General features: G+C 35.8%; 1 protein-coding gene across 2 annotated transcripts in view; it reads left to right on the forward strand.

The window, feature by feature from the left end:
• The window catches only part of LEMD3 (LEM domain containing 3), a 42,464-nt gene extending 23,057 nt beyond the window's left edge, over positions 1 to 19,407 (forward strand). The window contains exons 4-14 of one of the 2 annotated variants that reach the window (XR_004497711.1): positions 2,964 to 3,031; positions 4,900 to 4,979; positions 5,060 to 5,208; positions 5,832 to 5,933; positions 6,940 to 7,042; positions 7,278 to 7,456; positions 12,173 to 12,297; positions 13,925 to 14,006; positions 16,692 to 16,797; positions 16,890 to 16,968; positions 17,215 to 19,407. Coding sequence is in view for 1 of the 2 variants with exons in the window: in XM_015628679.3 (XP_015484165.1) it covers positions 2,964 to 3,031; positions 4,900 to 4,979; positions 5,060 to 5,208; positions 5,832 to 5,933; positions 6,940 to 7,042; positions 7,278 to 7,456; positions 13,925 to 14,006; positions 16,692 to 16,797; positions 16,890 to 16,968; positions 17,215 to 17,378 (1,112 nt within the window). In the remaining variant the exon portion in view is untranslated. The remainder of the gene's footprint in view (positions 1 to 2,963; positions 3,032 to 4,899; positions 4,980 to 5,059; positions 5,209 to 5,831; positions 5,934 to 6,939; positions 7,043 to 7,277; positions 7,457 to 12,172; positions 12,298 to 13,924; positions 14,007 to 16,691; positions 16,798 to 16,889; positions 16,969 to 17,214) is intronic. The other variant, XM_015628679.3, reaches the window with a different exon arrangement.
• Positions 19,408 to 19,620: the final 213 nt, after the last annotated feature.

The following is a 19,620-nucleotide window of genomic DNA, read 5'->3' on the forward strand; positions in this document are numbered from 1 at the left end:
TTTGCCTGTGCTTCAGTTTTATTCCTGAATATAGGGCCTCAAATGGAACAGTTGGGAAACATTTTTGGCTCAGACTATGGAAACTGGGTTTCCAGGCCAAGTGGTTAATGATTGCACCAAAGTTATTCAAAGTAAGCCTTCATTTGCAGAACTATTAGCTAACGCAATGACTGAAATGGCATATAGGAATATCCTGCTGTTGCAGTAAAACAGAAGGTTGTCTGACTTGTGAAATGCCTAACTTTCTGCAAGCTTTCAAATTCATGAGTTTCTCAGAAGAAAGCTGTTAAATGGTTCTCAGCAAAAGATGTGTTGGAACAAGGAACTGTGTCTCCAATAGCTTTTTGTACAAGACCAAAACTCCATAACTCTGATTAGCTTACTGTTTTCGAGAGTGGGAGACAAGATGAAAGTGATTTTTATTCCTCTTCCCCCTGTCCCATTATTGCTTGAGGGAAATTTGAACTGATGTGCCTTAGACATTGTCACAGCCTGGGTAGCAAAGGTGTTTTTAACTGTTAAACTTGTTCAGAGGGAATACAGTTAGAAAAAAAAATTCAGCAGCAGGACTGAGAGGAAACTGCTGGTTTCTGGAGATGAGACCAGAAGCTGTTAAGTCAGTGTGCTGGCTGCGTGCTGCATAAATGTAATTCTTGGAAGAAGGCAAATAAGATTAGCATTTCAAACTACTAAATTCAGTAGTCTCCTACCTCAGGGTGCTTTTGTCTTGTTGTAAAAGGTAATGTTGTGTTCTCAAAAGGTGGAAAATCCAACATGAACCCTGAAACCTGTTTTTAAGAATTCATATTTTTCACAATCAGTTTCCTGCTTGCGTGTTTGGTTTGCTTTCTCATATGTGTATTAACCTCACCCTTTTTATTCTCTCTCATTTATTTCATAACAGGGCTTTTCTGCTTATCTAGATAATGAAAAAAACAACCAAAGAAAAGCTTCTTAGTAGGAGGGTCTCATTCCCCTTCTCTCACAAGCTGTTTTGGTCAAAGTATGACTGACATGCTTTCTCTGTATTAAAAAGACCACAGAAAGACTTCAGGTCTTAACAAACAAGGGAAAAGACTTAAATGTAGGAATATTTGTCAGGCTTGCTCACATTATACAACTAAACATTAGATGTAAATTGTACATATGGCTTCTACAGAGATATGTTTTGGATTTGTTGTATTTATTCCATCAGTTCTAGATTTAAAACAATATTTAAACAATACACCAGAGACTGTATGAGTATGATGTATAGTTATTCCAAGTCTGCTAATTTTGAAACATAAAATCACTGATGATTACAAATGTAAATTTACAGGCTGTACAGTTTATGTTGTACAAAAACAAAGTCTGCCTAAATTACAAGAAAAGCTCCAATTCAGGTGCTGAGTTCTAAAATTTGACTGGGTTTTTATGAAAGTGGTGTCCATTTTCAGCAGGGATCTGTCTAGTTTTGCTATTACAGTAGACTAAGGCACTTTGAAAGTCTTAGACATTGCATTTTCAAGTGAAACAACTTGTAAAGTTTTCTGCTCTGTGCTTGATTGAAAATACATGCATGGACACAGGCTTAGTTCCAGCAGCACCTCTAGGCCAGTTAGTATATGAGCAGTCTTAAAAACACTGTTCCAGTTTCTCTGTATCCCATCAGTAAGAGCATCCCTGCTATGCTGATATGCTTGCAAGGCCAAATTCTCTTAAATCTGTTCAAGTGTACAGAACAAAACAGCAGTCTGAGAAGGACTTTGGCTTCATAGAAATGTATATTTCTTTGGAACTCCAAATGAATGAGCCATGAAGGTGCTTCTCCATAACTTGCTAGTGTTTCCTAACTTTTACTCACATTGCTTTGAATGTTCCTGCTTGTGTAGGGAACTAATACTTGAAATTGCTTTTTCTAAAGTGTAATTTCAATACAAATTGAAAAAAAGGTTTATGTTTTATAGAAGCACAAGTATCTTAAATTTTCTTAGCCTTTCTATAGCTTTGGGAATAGTACAACTTGGCATAGATTCAGGAAGGTAAGGCAGGCATAATGCTGAGCCAGTGAAAGACTGGGTTTGTTGTTTCCTATTTTATTGTTTTGGCACAGTAAAAGCATAGTTACAGATGCCAAGATACAAGGTTTTTTATAGAAATGTCAGGGGAAAAAAGTGACTTGCCACTGCTGACAGTTCTGCAGAAATGATGGCCTATGATAGGTGAAAAACTGCTGCTAACACCAGTTACCATCACCTTTTTCTGTATGTCTTTCTGTTGGTATGACTGTCAGTACTTCCACTACTTTTGTTTTATGAACCATTTACCTTTAGTTTAGCAGAGAAAACCAGGGAGATTATGGCACATTGTTCTGATGACTGACTATGCATATAAATACCATATTTCCTGGCTACTTCTGCACACATTCCAAAACTACTAGGAGATGGTAAAAGCACCCATTTCAAGCTATAGTGGGATTTTGTGCATGTTCAGGAAAGCAATGAGTTACCAGAATAACTTAGGCCAACCTAAAATGCAGTAACTTCATAATGCCTTAAATACTAAGGATGTATTGCAACTGAAACTTGGTCTTTATAAAAGATAATACAGGTTTCAGAGTTAAAGGAAAATATCTGGAAGGTGAGTCTGGGTACAGTAACTTTTACGGTAATGTCCTTCTGATAGTTCTTCATGCTACCTATTGTTCTGCTTTTGGAAATATACTCTCTGAGCAGTACATGAGATTGCATTGCTGTGATTTGTACATATTATTAGCTCTGAAAATCATTGGCATTTTAAAATTACTTTTGAAGGAGAAATTAGTGCAGAGATTTTTTTCCATATTTTTAGTGGGACCTATGAGAATTACTGTACTGCTATTGCTGGTTGTGTAAATTTTGTTAACCGTAAGCTGGTGTTTAGGTGATTGTATTTTATATCCTGCAGTAATAAATAGATCAAAATAAAAGTTTTCATTTTACCAGGGGAACATGAATGTGGCAGCTCTATTCAAAGAAACCTTTCCGTCCAAGAGGCAGCTGCATATTTAAAAGTAAGCAAATGAGTTGTTTTTCATTGACTGTATAGAAGATTTATATGAGTTATAGTTTGTAATGACTGTTTTCATGTCTGGTGTATTGACTAAAATTTGACTTAATATTGAATATTATTTGGAAATTATTTGAACTGATAACTTTAATACATGCTATGTATGATTTTTATTTGTGGATGTAGTGGCAGCTGGGGAGAGGGAGGGTAAAAGAAACTGATTTAATTGCAATGAAAATTTAGCTCGTAGTGCTTCAATGACATGCAGGGTTTTTATCTCTTTCATTAAAACACCAGGAGATTATTTGGATTGATGGAAATAGTTGACCAACATGAAAATAATAAATTTATAAGACTCAAATATCTAGAAGCTTCTCCAGAAATCAGTGTGTTGGTTTTTGAGACTTAGTAGAAAAGGATACTGTTTTGCTTTCTTTGTAGAGAAAGGTTGATGTGCACGGTCTGTACAAGGAGCCTGACAGGCAGCAGCTGTTTGGAAGAGGCTATTCATTGATGCTTTAAATAGAAATGGTCAAAAAAAGGCCTTTTTGTTAATTTGATCACTGAGCAGTATTATGAAATCCCACTCTCTGTCATTCCCTTGCCTCACTCCCCAAATAAAAGATGACTCTTGCCTTGTCTTGACAGCTGTAGGGTTTATTTTAGCCCATGTTGGTGTACTCATCAGTGGAAAACTACTTGTAGCTTTTAAGAGGCAGAGTGTGTAAGATTTCTTTGATTGGATGGGGAGGAGTTAAATGGATGTATTTAATATACAAATGTATAGAAATGTTACACTTTGGCAAACTTTTATGGAGTAGACAAAAAGGGGCAATGCTTTAGAGCATCCCAAAGAAGCTGCTAACACTGGTTTATGGTTTGGCAATAATAATCTGTATCTGTTAAAACCAGTGCATTGTGGAAAAAATTAAGGTGATGCGCTAGAGCTGATTGTCTTGTATATCTGTTATTCTGAAAGAATGATGTAACTGTTTACTGTTACCATAACTGTCTTAGCTCTGCTAGGAAGCTCAAATTTAATATGAAAATTTGTTGCTTTGCAGGAAGTCTTATTTAACTGTACTGTACTGTAGCTTTGCAGAATTTCTGTGTTCAGTGATAAAATTTTCAATACTTTAATCTCATTAAGGTAAAATAAGACCATTACTGTCTTAAGTACTTAAGTACTTGAATTCTAAGCCAATGTGAGGTTCAGAGGAAAGATGAAAATAAAACTTTCTGGGGACTATAATTTCAAATACAACAGTAACTTCCATTTTCACTTTTCTCTTTCTGCAAAAGAACATGCAAAATGAGCTATGGAGAAAGCCTTTAGCTCTCAGCAGTGAATGTTATCCTATTAGAATTGATATCAAATAATTAAAAAAAATGTCAGTCTCTTACGTAGTGATGTCTGGTCTTGAGCTACAAATACTGGGGTTTTTTTCAAAATATCTGTTAAAACTATATTTACTCAAACTTCTTAAAAAAGGACAGAACATGGAACTGCTTTTGTAGGAGGCATTTCCAGCAGAGTTCTGATGTAGTTGGAGTTTTGCTCCTGGAGTAGGTTTCCAGTGATTGCCACCTAGTGGCTGAATAATTTTTTTCTTGCTCTCGATTAGAATCGTGACTAAAAAGGTGAATGTGGCTTGGCTTTTCAGATAGTCCTTAGTTTGAGGGGTGCTGGTGAGAACAGCTTGTAGCATAAATAGATTGACTTTATGCAGTGAACACCTACTCAAAATCTGAAGAATCAGGAACAAAACAATATCGTTTTGACTACTAATCTGTGCAGTATCTCAGTTTTATTTTGGCATGATAATTCCCTGGTTATTTATGAAATTACTAATTAATATTGTATTTTGACAGAATTTAGATCCAGAATATGAAAGTGTACTGAACACATCATTACAATGGATCTTGAATAGTGGGGAAGATGTTGGCATAAAGTAAGTCGTGTTTATTTCTTAACTTAATTTCTTCTAAGAGAATGTATCTCTTTTCATAAGTACTGTGTATTTTTGAATAGGTGTCTCAGCAATGACCCTAATGAGATGGATGTCACTAATGTGACAGATGTGAAGTATCTGGAATCCACTAGTCCAAAGATGTCTTTCAGGTGTCGTTTTCGCCGTGCATTTGTTAATGTAACTCACAGATTATCAATATTGCTTTGGGGTAAGTTAATAAAACAGTCAACCTTTTTTTGTTGTATTTATATAAGTGCATGGGGAAAAGCAAGTTTAGAGAAAGTTTTTATTCAACTTAGAGTTTCTATTGTTTCTTTATTAAATTGGGGCTTGATTTGCATTTCTGTTGCACCACTGTATTTCCAAATTGGTTGTTATCATCTGCTTCTGTAGTCAGCTGAACATATTCATTCTTTGGGAAACATTTTTCCCTGCCAGAGCAGTATCTTGTAGCTTTCAAAAGTTCCATGTTGGACTGGTCAGAAAAAGCAAACTGTTCAGTAAAAAGATGATAGCCTTAATTTTAAGGACATTTCACTGTTGTTCCAGGAAATTTAAAAAGTAACTGCAGAAAAGATGATCTGGGATATTGAGCTGTTCTTAAAACAATGAAAATGTTTGTTCTAGAAGTAACTGATCTTTCAAGTGGAAGAGTTTGTGTTTCTGTGTTAGAGTATAAAATACAGACAGCAAGTATAGAGGATTTCACTAACTTTGGAATGTACAGTGCATGTTAGGTAGTTCAGTCTACTTCTGAAGTATGCCCTGTAAACTCTGTTAAATATCCAATGCTCTAATACTGCTTAAAGACTATTACGCATGTTAATGCAGGTATAGCAATGGTTTGGGGAGTCTTACACTACATGAAATACCGTTGGGCAAAAGAGGAAGAAGAAACAAAGCAGATGTATGATATGGTGGTGAAAATCATAGGTATGGCTTCTTCAGTCCCATCTAATGTATCAGTTTTGTATAAGCTTTCAAAGTACTGGCATTAATTCAGTTATGTTTCTTCCTGTTTACTAGTCATTATGCTGTTAGAGTTCTTAGTCCAATGTAATCCATGTGTTTTGTTTTTCTCTTTATTTTTTTTTAAATACCCTATCCTTTAAACCTAATTAAAGCTTTTGACATAAAGCTTGTAATTTGTGAATGACATCAATATGTCTATAAAGTTGCCATTGACCTGGTAGTATTTTGTCCTACTGTTGAATACAAATATAAATGCACTGTTTGTTTACTGAAGTATGTTGTCATGTGTTGCTTTCTTGTATCTGTTTTTTCAGCTAACTTCAGTTAAAATATCTCTTTCAAAAATGTGTGGTAGCTCTTGATACCATCCTTACTGTTTTTTCATTGAAAAAGTAGCTTTTTAATTAATTACTTTGAGCAGAAATTATATTGCTAAAACAATATGCATAAGCTCCAAAATCCCCTCTTTCTACTCGAAGCCACAGTGTTTGCAGTAGGTGGTGTTTGTAGTTTTTAAACTCTTACTTAAGTTGTGTTATTAATTTCATTAATGGTAGTCACCATAAATACAGAGATGGTAAAGAAATCAGAACTGTTCTATTTTAACCATGTGCATACCTTTTTTGTCTGAAAATCAAGTTTTGTTGAGGTGGGAGGAGAACATTTTATTTTCAAAGATGGCCATCTTTGCTAACACTTAAAAAGTAGCAATGAAGAGTAACTGTAAGAACTCTCTTCCATTACTTCAAAGTTATTTGATATATTTGACATAGATGCACTCACTTTTAGGTTAATTTGCCTTAAGAATGATTTGGAGAAAACAATGTTTCAAAATGCAAGGAAAACGTAACTACTGAAATTGGGAGGGGTGTTCAGAGTATCTGTTAATTGCCAGAAGTGATGCTCTTCTTAATTTTTGCCTGAGCTACATAGTTATCAATTTGGTTTCTTTTTATGGTGTCCTCAGATGTTTTAAGAAGCCACAGCGAGGCATGTTCAGAAAATAAAGAGTTGCAGCCTTATATGCCAATTTTACATGTGCGTGATTCTCTAATACCACCTCAGGACAGGTACGTTCTTACTAGAAGTATTGAAAGGAGGGAAAACCAGTAAAAATAAATTGGTCAATTAACTTAATTTCAGATAGAAATAACTTAATTTCTTAATAGATTGCACAGTGTAATATTTTGGAGATTCCTATTGACACAGGTGGGAGGAAAAGCATTGGATTTGTTTTACACAGTGGATATCAACTATGCAAGTTGTTGTAATGCTAACTTTGTAATTCTTGCTTCAATTTTGAAGGAGGAAGATGAATAAAGTCTGGAACAGAGCAGTTGACTTTCTTGCAGCAAATGAATCTAGAGTTCGTACAGAGACAAGAAGAGTTGGTGGTGCTGAGTTCTTGGTTTGGAAGTGGATGCAACCTTCTGCAGCGTGTGACAAAATTTTAGTAATACCATCGAAAGTATGGCAAGGCCAAGGTATTTAAGATATATTTTGGAGATATAATTGTCTTAATTTCTGCATCTAACTTACAAATGCTACTCTGTTGCTTGAACATGAAAGGCTTGTTTTCTCTTGTACATTTCAGGATTGTTATGAACTGTCTGTGCTATTTCTCTGTTATCTGGTTCTGTGGACTTACTTTTTTGGTGCATTGTGTCTGCCTTGTTTTCAAGGGAAATAGCTTTTCTGTTACAGCTACTGCAGAAATATGTATTGGGTATTTAGCCAAAGTGAGTTGCTTCTTTTTTTTTTTATGAATTAAAAAAAAAAAAAAGCTCTTTAGTTGGTCAAATTCTGACATGCCTTACAATTACTGGAAGTAATGTAATTGGTTGTATCTGGCAGCAGGTAAATTGGATCTTACAGACTTAAGTTTCCTACTGTTAAGTTGTCAGTAAGGTGCCTTAAGGTCAATAAGGAGTAGGAGATGTTTTATTTCAAAAGGAAACTGCCAGGACAAAAGACTCCTCTATTAGGAAAATGTGCATTTGGAACATCTAGTAGTGTTCGATGTTCTAGCTCTGTCATAAATGTTTTTCTACACTGCCTTTGTTTTTCAAACTGTGTGGTGTAAAGCATTTCCTTTAATAGAGAAGGCAGTTTGTCATACGTGGATTTTGCACTGGTCTGTCACTTTTCAGTCTTATCATGAAACCAAGTGGCAAGATTCTATCAGGTTTGCAGTTGTATGTCTGCAGTGGTCATATTTTCCTGGTTTGTTTTCTTTCTACCTTTCTTCATGTCAAGCTTCAGATTTTGGGTTGCTCTTTTTTTTGGTCAATGAAAAATTGAAATGATAGGACTTGAACTCTGGTTTGCAATTAAAGAATGGTCATTTCTGTCTTAGCCTGAGTGTGAAAGTAAGTAATATCATTATATACTTCTCAAACTTACACTATTGGTTTTAGTGTTACATTTCTCACTTTAAATAATTCATTGGAAATGGGGCTGCTTTTTAAAAAATTCCACGTGGATGCTACTTCAGGCTTGAGGTTCTGTGTTTGCAGTAGAAGTAATGTAGCATTATGCCATGACCACAGTATTGCTTGATTTCTCAATTTATCAAAGCTTTCATCAGTAAGATGTGTATATGGACTTTATTCCAAGAGTTGCAGAACCTTTTCAGGACATTGTACATTAGGGATGTGCAAGTGCTTTAGTTGCAATACAGAAGTGGTGGGTTTTGTATACAGCTCTTTCTGTTCTATCTCTGTAGTACTGCCACGATTGAATTTCAAACACTCAAATTGAACACAGCTTCTGCAAGCTATATAAATGTATTATAAATCTGAATCTTCTGCATAGTGTGTTGTTTAGTGCAGGCTGGGAAACATCATGCTCTAGTTCTAATTTACTACTCATTTGCTCTCAGTTTTTCTTGTCCTCTTTGATTGCATTATACATCACTCCATGACGTTCTGTCCTGTATTAGAAATCGGATTAGATTATCCTCACCTGGAGACTCACTAGTTTGTGATAGCTCAGGTGGTGTTTTGCTCTTTGTAAATAGAACAGTAGTCTCCAAAACTTCCTAGAAAGACAACTACTGTTGAGTACCATCCCAGTCCGACCATCTGATACCTACTTCAGCATATTGCAGATGTGGACAGAATAACTTTATCTGTATGTTGCTTAGAGTATGTACTTAAGACTCCCTGTTTTCTGTTGTATAGAATGTATCCAAATCCATTCTGTTTCAGTCCTTTTAATTGCAGTTTTCCTAATTTTCTTGTTATGTTTGAAGTTTAGCAAAGATCTTTGAAAAACTGAAATTGCATACTTCAGCTCTAACAGAAGTGTATGGAGATGGGGTGGCTGAAATGACAATGGGTTATTTGGGTTCTTGACAGTCAGAAGGCAAAGGCAATTTTGATTTGTGAAGGCCCTTTCTGTTTTGCACTCTTTGTGTTCAAATGACTTTTGGAAATAGTTCTGTTGCATAAGTCTCATGCTTTTTGCACAGCTATTTCTTTCCTGATGTTAGGAATTCTACACGTATGTGTTGCTTTCTTCCTTTCTTGGAAGTATACATTAACTCGAATTTAAGTTCATACGCCAGTTCTGATGTTTGAACGTAGAACTTCGTAAGTCTAAATACTCTTCAAGACTGATATGCCCTGAACAGACTCAGCATACAGAAAATCATAATGAATTCTTGTGTCTGAATCTTCTGAATAAATTTCAAGCTTGCAATTTTTTAACTATCTGAGATCTGGAAGTGCTCTGTAGCAGAGAACAGCACCTGAGTATGTGCAATTGAAGAAGAAACCCTTTTCAGAATGGCCTGTCAGACTATACAAGGATCATCCATGAAATGATAGTGTGCATTTTAGCTGTGGGACCTGTAGCTTGTGAGATCTTATTTCTGTCTGTCAGCAGTGTGTTAACCCATCACTGTGACATTTTGTCCAGTCCTTCAGGATGCAGCCTGTGTTTTGACAGTTTTGTTGTTTTGTTTTTTTCTGGATCAGAATAAATTCTGGTGCCATCCCTTTGAAATATTACCTACTAGATGCAGTAGGTGTATTTGTTAAAAAGAAAAGTGTAGGGAAGCTTATTGTAGGATGGACAAATGCGATGTTTTGAAAACAATGTACAAGAGTATAGTCAACTGAGACACAATCTTGATCATGTCAAGTGATTTAATTTAATCAGTGGAGAGAACCCCACAATTCTAGTGTGTTCAGTTTGCTTTTGAAAAAACATACAATTGTCCTATCACATCTTTGATAACTGGAGCTCTGAAGAAAACTACGTAAGCAGTGTAGCTAAGCTAACAGTAGAAGCTGCAGTTCCTTGACAGCTCTGGAGATGAGATAAAGAGGTTCTCTGAAGTACCACATCTAGGGTGATATTTCATCCTGCAGCATGGAAGATAACCTGTTGCCTTTTGTGAATGACACCCTCCTCCCTCTCCAGCTTGTGAGAACATAATCCTTTCCCTGAACAAAAACAAACAAAAAGACCCCAAACCACAATTAAAACTCTTAACTATTGCAAGAAAACTGGGTTTCATGCTGCTTGTAAAATTCTGTATCCATCCTGTGTTTGTCTTCTGTAGCTGAATTAACTATATAAAACCTCGATTCAACCATACTTTTCTGTTTGGTAAGATAATAATTTCAGTATCTTCTGTGTGTATTAAAGAACCTCATGTTGTGTAGGCATACTTCAATATTTTCAGGTAATTGTTTTCTTTTTTTGTTCTTGCCTTTGATAAGAAGGGTTAGTACTTAATAAATTGCAGTGATCTGTAGCTTAACACTGATAAAACCTGGTTTTAAGAGACACTATTACCGATATTTGAAGCAAGTCTTCAGCCTTACCGGGTTTATCAAATTCACATCTAAAGATCCTTTAGGCTGTATTGTAACCCATGGTGATGATACTTGGAATTCCTTTTGCAATAATATATTAGTAATTCAAGGGGCATAGAAAGCTCTACTACAATCTTTTCAATGTTCATTTTGAAGCCAGTGCAAGAGACACTTCTTCCATCATAGACTGATAAAGGAGTTGATGAAAGTATTTATGTTTAGCTGCTGCTGGTCTTGGAATCTGGAATGATACAGTGATAGTCAGTTTAAGGTGGTAAAACAAAATACATTATGAATTAAATAAAAAGTAACTTCCTTTTCTTTTAAGTGCTCAGTAATCCCCAAGGGTTATTTATGAAAGTCCTGAACTTCTTCCCAGTGACTTACTGCACAAACTTGTGCCTCTGCTTTTGGATTTCATCTTTACCTCTCTATTTTTGTCTTGAAAGCTGTGTAGACCTGTGTAGAAAAACGTGTGAGATACATAGTTAACCAGTGTGCAGCTTAGACTGTTTTCCTGCAAGGATGTCTTCTTATGCCCTTATCATGAATATTTTGTATGCTCACACCAATGTAACTTTTCAAATAATCAGTACTGTATTCTGAATAGCTTTGTCAGTGAAACTTCCTCTTGGGGGAGGGGGAGAATCAGTTCTTACTTCATGTAACGAAGTTCAAGAGATATCAGTTAACTATCCTATTTTCAGTTTTGTTGTGTAGGTACAGCATTAACTTGCCAGTGTCTTCTCTAAGCTCTCTTTTTGGTACCATTTCTGGTATACATACTAAGGCTTATTATTGTTCTAGCCTTAATTTCACACCTCACCGATTTCCACGGTAATTTTTTTCCCTTATACATGAGACGCTCCATCTAAGTTGCAAAGATTATTTTTTTGGTTTACCATGATTTTGAAGTTTTTTTGAGAAAAGAGAGACTTCTTTATTTTCATATGCTGCACTGCTCTGGGCACACATCTCTACCAGTAGGATGTTACATTGTTAGAAGCAGTTTAGTCTTGTGCTGGTGCTAGGCTCTGGCTGAAGTTATCTCAGTAAACACCTGAGATCTTCCAGTCAAAAGGACATCAGAGTTATTAGAAACTGGAACAGACAAAGCTTGGTTTATATAGGTAACTACACTAAAGGGTGAATCTCCCATTTAGTTACTTTAGCTCAGTGGTGTAGCTGCTTCCATAAATCTCAGTATGGATTTTTTATTTAGTTCATAAAAAGCTTTCAGAAATGTAGATCCTCTGGGTCCAGGATCTCTGCAAATAACCTCACCATTTGTTATCCTTAGATTAAAACCATGTGCTGAATAAACCTAGTTATAAACAATCAGCACATAATTTCCTCAACCCCACACCTTTCCAGGTCCAGGTCCATGACTAGGCTACCCCAGACCACCTTCTCCAGTATGGTGTGGTGCCCCAGTGTACAATATGCTGGTGACATTTCACCCCACCCTTGATCTGCTGGAGCCAACCTCCATGAGTAAGGTAAGTCCACATATTTTTCAATGTTGCTTAGTTCTGTAAAGTTTTTGTTGTATACCCTATGTATAATTTTTAATAAGGGACAAAAAACTTTACAAAACCATGTGCTATTGAAAAAGGACTTGTCCTTAAACTGTAGGAAGCTCAGAGGTAGATGCAGTGTCACCAGCATATTTAGAAAGCTGTTCCCAAGAGAAAAACAGACAGGTGTTGGTGACTTGCACTCTGTGTGCATGTGTATTCTTAATAAGAACGTTTTTAGTTATTTGGGGAACTTGCAGTAGGCTTGATATTAGAATTTGATGCTACCTTTTCTAATTTTCAGTTGGTAATTGTATTTTATTTGTCTTGGGAATTTACATAAGAAGCAGGTTTTCTATGTTGTATCTCCAGTGAATTTTCTCTTGGTTAGTGCTTGTCTTTCACAAGCAGCATCTTTCACATGACTTAATTTTGCCTGTGTGACATGTTTTTTGTTTGGGTGGCATACAGAAGAGCAGCAGTGTTCATATATTTTAGATGTAATTTCAAAATTTTAAAAGATCGGCAATAAGAATCACAAGACATCTGCCCAATACAGAGACTTTTGACCCTTTGAATGTAACATCTTGAATATGTCACATTTTTCTGAAGTAGGGACTGCAAAGGAGAAGCATTAGCAGCAGTTTGGAATGTCATTTTTTCTTGTTGAGATTTTTAACCTTATGTTTAAACTTTTGAATCTACTTACCTCAATCTTCAAAGTAAAACTTCCTTCAAGCCTTGAAAGCTGTTTTAGTAGGCTACCCCCTTTCGCTTGCTGCTTTGTTAGCCCTTCTCAAGGCATATGGAGCTGCCCTATCTGAATCTGAAATGCTCGTTGATTCCTTTTCTCATGGTACAGTCTTCTCTTGTGACTCCCACAAGTAGAATTTGTGAACTTCAGAGAAGTTAATATTGCTTTTAGGATTTCAGAAGGTATTTCATGGCACAATTCAGCTTTGAGTTACTCTGTTATTTTTTTGAATTTCATTTTTCTTCTTACATCTGTTTTCTCTTCTGGTATGTTTCATTTTAGATTTTTAGAAGCTTCTGATCATGTGTGATCATTTAGGGCTACAAAAGCCCTGTCCTTATAGAGCATTCTTGACATATTACTGCACTACAGATGCAATGCAACATCCATCTTAAGGTTTCCCTGTTTATTAGCCAGGTGGGCAGCAAATTGTCCCAAAAATGGAAGAAATGAAAATCGATCAGGCATATTTAGATTTGTATTGTTAACTTCCAGTTCCAAAAATTTACTCCAGGTGTTATGTATATCTGTCTTTTCATGGAGATGTAGTGCATATCCTTTCTTTTCAAGTATATGGTATTTTTTTTAAATAAGCTGAATTCCTTCCATGTGGCTTGGTTATTAGAGAGTGCCTTAAATGTAGAAGTTTTAAGTATAAAAAACTCAGCTAAATATGGTATGTTTTATTCAGTGTGGTGGAAGACTGAAAAACTTAATTTGCTTGAATTCTATCATATAGGAAGGAAACTTTCTTCTGAGTAAAACTAGAAAGGTATTAAAGCATAAAGTTGACATTTCTTAACTCAATGCTATTATGCTTGTCAATAATTAGTATTTAATTTATTTTTTTTTTAGCATTTCATCTAGATAGAAGAAATTCACCACCAAACAGCTTGACACCATGTCTAAAGATTCGCAATATGTTTGATCCAGTTATGTAAGTAAAATCAGTTATCTATCTGTATTTCTTCATTCCTTTGGAAGAGTCCATTTCTTACCTCTGAGTGGGGTTTGGAAGAAGTGAAGAAACATGAACATGTTAAAAAATAACCAACAGGTTGTAAAAAAAAAAGGTGTTTCTCTTAACATCTATGAGAAGACATAAAAAATCTTAACTGTTTGTCTTCCGTCCTTCATTGTGTTGCTGTGTGTTTTTGGATCACTTCTTGAAGGATGTGGTATATAGCCAAACTGTTTGGAGCAATGACTGATCTTTCTCCATTAATTAAATTTGTAAATGTTCAATTGTATCATCTGACAGAAGAGACTCGTGGCCTGACAAGTAAGTTTTTAAAGTGTTGTTAAATATTCTGGAGTATTTGGAGCTTGCACAGAGTTTGCATTTAAAAGGCTGAATTTAAATCACTTATTACTTTATGGTACTGTGACTGCCTAATTTTGAAGCAAACGGATTTTTGTTCTGGGAACAAATTAGTGCTGTGTACTGGCTTGTAATGATCATGTAATTCTCAAAATTCTGAAGTATGTACTGTGTATGAATAAGTAACAAGCCTTGTTTCATGTGTCAGGAGTTAAGGAAAAATAATTAATTTTTTGTAGTCTTTTAAATCTTCATCTGCCTCTGCTATTCTGTTATATTCCCTTTGGCTCTGGAGTAGATCATGGTAGGAGTTGAGAACTAACACATATGTTATGCCAGATAATCCTGTCTAATCTTGAAAGTTTCTTTGTCCACTGTGAAGAGATACAGGGACTCCAGTAACTTCTCTGGAGTAAATTGTTCTTTAATATGATTATACAAGGGAAAAATGCAGATGCTATGTCTTACAGGGTAATGTGAGATGCTACTTGGGACTGAAGAATATAAGAAGTTGAGTGGAAAATAAAACCTGTTGATTAGTACAGGAAATAGGGGAGGACACCAGAGTATGGACACAAATAATGGCAAAGTTTGGATGTATTTCTTCAGCCTTTTTTCTAGCCACACTTAATTAGTTCCTTTCCTTATTAACTGAAGAGGTGTAAGTTAATGTAGCTGAAGACAGTGTTACCCCTAGCCTAGAGAAGTACTCTAAAAACCTTTTCTCAAGGCTTTAAGACTTAATGACTGGTTGAAGACACTAGCTTCTGTGGCTTCTATAATAATTTTCAGGTTGCTGTAGGGGGAACAACACTGAAGGTTTAGGTGTTGTTCTTGAAGCAAACTGCTGATCCTCCTGTAGGAGTACTAAATAAAACATGGGATTTGCATGATATTTTTAAGTGATATAAACATCCTTATTGTCCTTGCTTTAAAGAAGACTTTGTGAGCTATATTAGTTATAGGTTAGTGTGAGTGGTACTGAAAAAGTCCATTCCTGAAGCTTCACTGTAATATTTATTGGTATGTTGTTGCACAATGTTAGCAGTTCAAAATGTCTGCTGTTAATGGAACTAATTACTGAGGTGTTATTTTTGTCAGAGAAAGCTCCCTTTTTAGCCTATATCTTTGCTGTAAGCTTCACTGGTTTTCAGTATTGACCCAGTCCATGCCCAGCAGGTGCATTAAAAAGCCCCCACATTTATAGAGTAGGAGTTGTTGTGTTTTGACACTTGTCTTTAGTGCTTATATCCAGTCAGCTATTTTGAACATTGTGACTTTTAATACACTGACTTTTTGTAGACCTTTTCTTTTGGAAGTTGACCTAGCTCCATTACTGGACTGCTGGATTACATTCATAGTGGGATACTTCATCCAGTTCCATATTGTATTCCCTAGTGCATTCTTCTGTGAGCTGGCTTTGAGAGGACAATTGCTTAAGGAAATTGTTCTTATCATACCCTTGGAGTTATCTCAAAGAAAACACAAACAGTAATCCAAAGTGCAAGACAAACTGTATTATTAATCTGCTTGTGTCATTAGTGGAAGGAGGCTTATGTTCTTGTCCCAGAACTGAAAGGGATGAATACTTCCACTGGCCACCTAAAGCACAGAATGTACCAGTGTCTGTGATTAGATTGTCAAGTATTGTTTTGACTTTTGCTGTGAGTGCAAGGTATGTTTAACAAAATTAGTTTTAGCTGATCTTTAAGTGACTGTATACTGACAGTAATTGCTGAATTCTTTTCAGCAATACACTAGCAGCTGTTAGAAGCAGCCCCATGAAACCAGTCTTTTTTTCTTGTCTTGAGAATCATGTGGGAATATACCAGTTAATTTGTTTTTATTAATGTTATCACAGCAAATAATCATCTTTCTACTGCCAAAAGTCGGGGAGGACTCATATCAAGGGAACAACTTGTCCAACTTGTTCACTTGTACATTGTGAACGCTCACATCACAGCAGCAGACTTTGTTGTGTGTTCCAGACATTTACTCTGCAAGGCAGAAATTTTTTTTAACTATCAGTCTAAGCATCACTTGTGTAAGCCCATTTTAGGACAACACCCCACCCCAAAAACAGAAGTTTTGCCTTTTGATTTGTAGGGTTGAATTTTCTAAAGTGGGCTGTAGGAGCAAATTTGCAGTGTATTCAATAGGAAAAGTACTTAATCTGTCCTGAGGTATTTACCAGAAAATTATGGCAAGTTACAGAGAAACCAGACTCAGTGGAGAAGTATGAGAATGTTGTGAATGTTTAAAAAATTATGTAATCCATGAAATCTTTCATTGTTTGCCTAGGGAAATAGGTGATCACTGGCATCTAGCAATTCAAGAAGCAATCTTGGAGAAATGTAGTGATAATGATGGAATTGTTCATATTGCCGTAGACAAAAATTCACGTGAGGTGAGTGACTTTCCAGTAACATCTTAATACTTTGTGTTCATCCTTTTCAGCGAGACTTGCAAAAAACCCAAACCCCTCTCTCTCTTACTTAGGGCTGTGTATATGTCAAGTGTCTCTCCCCGGAGTATGCTGGAAAGGCTTTCAAGGCATTACATGGCTCTTGGTTTGATGGTAAGGAATGGGAGTTTTATTATAAACATGGGCAGAAATTACCCGTGGGTGCAGAAGATGGGTGTAGTTGGAATTCTTTTAAATGTTGAAATGTTTTGTATCTAAAGTATTGAGCAGTAAAAACAGGAAAAAAAAAAAAAGTAAAGTAATTTTGATGTAATGACATATTTGTGTTTTACATCCTGAAGCAAAATGCAATAATACTGAACTGGAAGGTTTCTCTTTTCCTATTTCTTTGCCTCACAGGAAAGCTGGTAACAGTAAAATACCTGCGACTAGATCGGTATCATCATCGTTTTCCCCAGGCTCTTACTTGTAACACTCCACTGAAGCCATCAAACAAACACATGAACTCTATGTCACATCTGCGTCTTCGGACAGGCACAACTAATTCTCAGGGAAGTTCCTGAGAAAACTTTCTACAACTGCTAGGACTGTTACTTGCAACAGGAATGTTCCTGTTTGGCTGCCGTCTTCCTTTTTTAGTGCTTTTTCTATGTAATACTTTAAAGAATTAAATAAAAGTTTGAACGTTCCAGAAGTCTTGTTTCCAAAGGGACTTAGCAATGAGGCAGTAATACTGAGCTGACAAAAAAGAAAAAAAACTTGCTTCACAAAGTTTTCCGGGGCTATAGTAAACCGATGCATTTAAGTTTTGCATGAGGAATACCGATTTCATTATACATTTGCAGATGTGGTGACGTATTTTTGCACCAAGAAGTGTTTTTGATAATACAAAAGCATGGAGAAAAGAAGACTTCCTGTATTTCCATAGTTTCCTGTGAAATAATCTTGTGGGTATTTTGTAACAAGCAACCTACAGTTCCTGATGGTTAAATAAGTTAAAAAAAAAAAAAATTCAGTCAATATTAGTTTTTTGTTGCTGTATAAGAATCTTTTTCTGCAGCTGGGGTATGGGGAAAGTGAATTTGGCATTAGTGGTTTCATATCAATGTGAGGGAAGATGAACTGATTGCGGATGTACTGGATTTTGTATATAAATGTAAATGCTGGTGGTGGCAAAAAGGGTTGTGTTCCGTGAAGATGTCTGCATCGAAGCAGCAAATAAGCTTCCTATTTTATTCAAAACCTATTGTTTTATATGGTTTTGGCTGTACCATGACAAGAGGCCAAATACCTAAAAGTGTTGGATACAGGTTAAATATCTTTTATAGGTTTTATATAAAATACCTGACTGATTTTGTGTGAAAGGTCTGATACCAATTGTAATGAATTCAAATTTGTGAGCAATAAAGAAGCAATTGGCAGATACTGGAAAAATATTTTGTGAAAAGCTGTATTTATTATTACAAGTGTCAGGGCTGTGACAAAATACCATTGGATTAAGCGATGTTCCCAGTACATTATAACATATTTTAACGAACCATTTATCTGTTAAAATTTTTAAAGGTACATACTTCCTTGCAACAATTTTGGCTCATGCAAGCAAGTGCAGCTGACAGTAAATCTTGTGATTCCAAGCTTGTCAATTTACTAATGTTTACCTAGAAGTACAAAATTGTTGCTGAGAAGCTTAGTTGCAAATCTAAGATTATTGGCTTTACTAATCCCCACTCCTACAACAGTTTTACCTAGTTATCCAGCTGGACATCCTGTAGGAGGTGAGACTGGAAGCACACCAGTCCCACAAATTTTACTGAAACTCACTTTACTTTGTAGATATGATGGATCTGCAGCATGAACTTGCACAAATAATGCACGTTTTTCTTACGGTTAAGTAAACATGATGCACACTATTCTGCAACAGGAAATCCTATTGTGCCTTACCTTTGTGCTTTTGTGGGCACCATGTTTATTATTGGAGAGTTTGTTAACCGAAAAATTTTAAATCCTCGGTTTTATGTCTCAGATGCTAATGAATGAGTATATATAATATATAATCAGCCATGCAGAATTCTACTTACCAAGGACAAGTACATATTTTTGATGGGTAAGTGGATTGTGCCAGGTCTGGTAGATTTTTGATGAGTTTTATTATATACATATATGTATATGTATAATATACATGTATATGTATTATATATATGTATATAAACTAATTTTGTTGTATTTGATGTGCATCATAGTGATTTGTTAACCTGACCTTAGTGACCCCATCTTGTGACCTGTTGCAAGAGTGAATGTAAAAATAGCTGTGGCATTTTAAAAGGTCGCCTCGATGCAAATGCATCTATCTTGCTTCTAAGATATATTTCTTGTAAACACTGTACATTTTAATTGTAATATGTACTATTATGCAGCTTATTTTACATTAAACTGTTAAGTTGACCGATATCCCTTCCTGCAAGACAGGGGAATATGTATAATATCTGAACATTTGAGAAAAATCAGATGTTTGTTGTAACTTGTCACCCTATCCTGTAAAAACCAACAAAAAACCAAACCAGACTCGAATTAAAGGTTTATTAGGGGTTTTTATATGTGTCTCACCTTCTAGATATTTGGGTGTCTCTGACTCAAATGCTTTTCTCATCTGGGGGCGGAGGGGGAGATTAATTTGTTACAGCCACCGAATTAATTTTTAGTATTTGTTCGAATGTGAACAGGTGCTGCTGTGAGCTGGCATACACAGCTGAGTTTCACTTAACTCTCAGCTTGACTTTCGTCCTGATTCTGTACACGGGGAGTGCA

The sequence above is a fragment of the Parus major genome, chromosome 1A (assembly GCF_001522545.3).
Source record: "Parus major isolate Abel chromosome 1A, Parus_major1.1, whole genome shotgun sequence".
NCBI lineage: Eukaryota > Metazoa > Chordata > Aves > Passeriformes > Paridae > Parus > Parus major.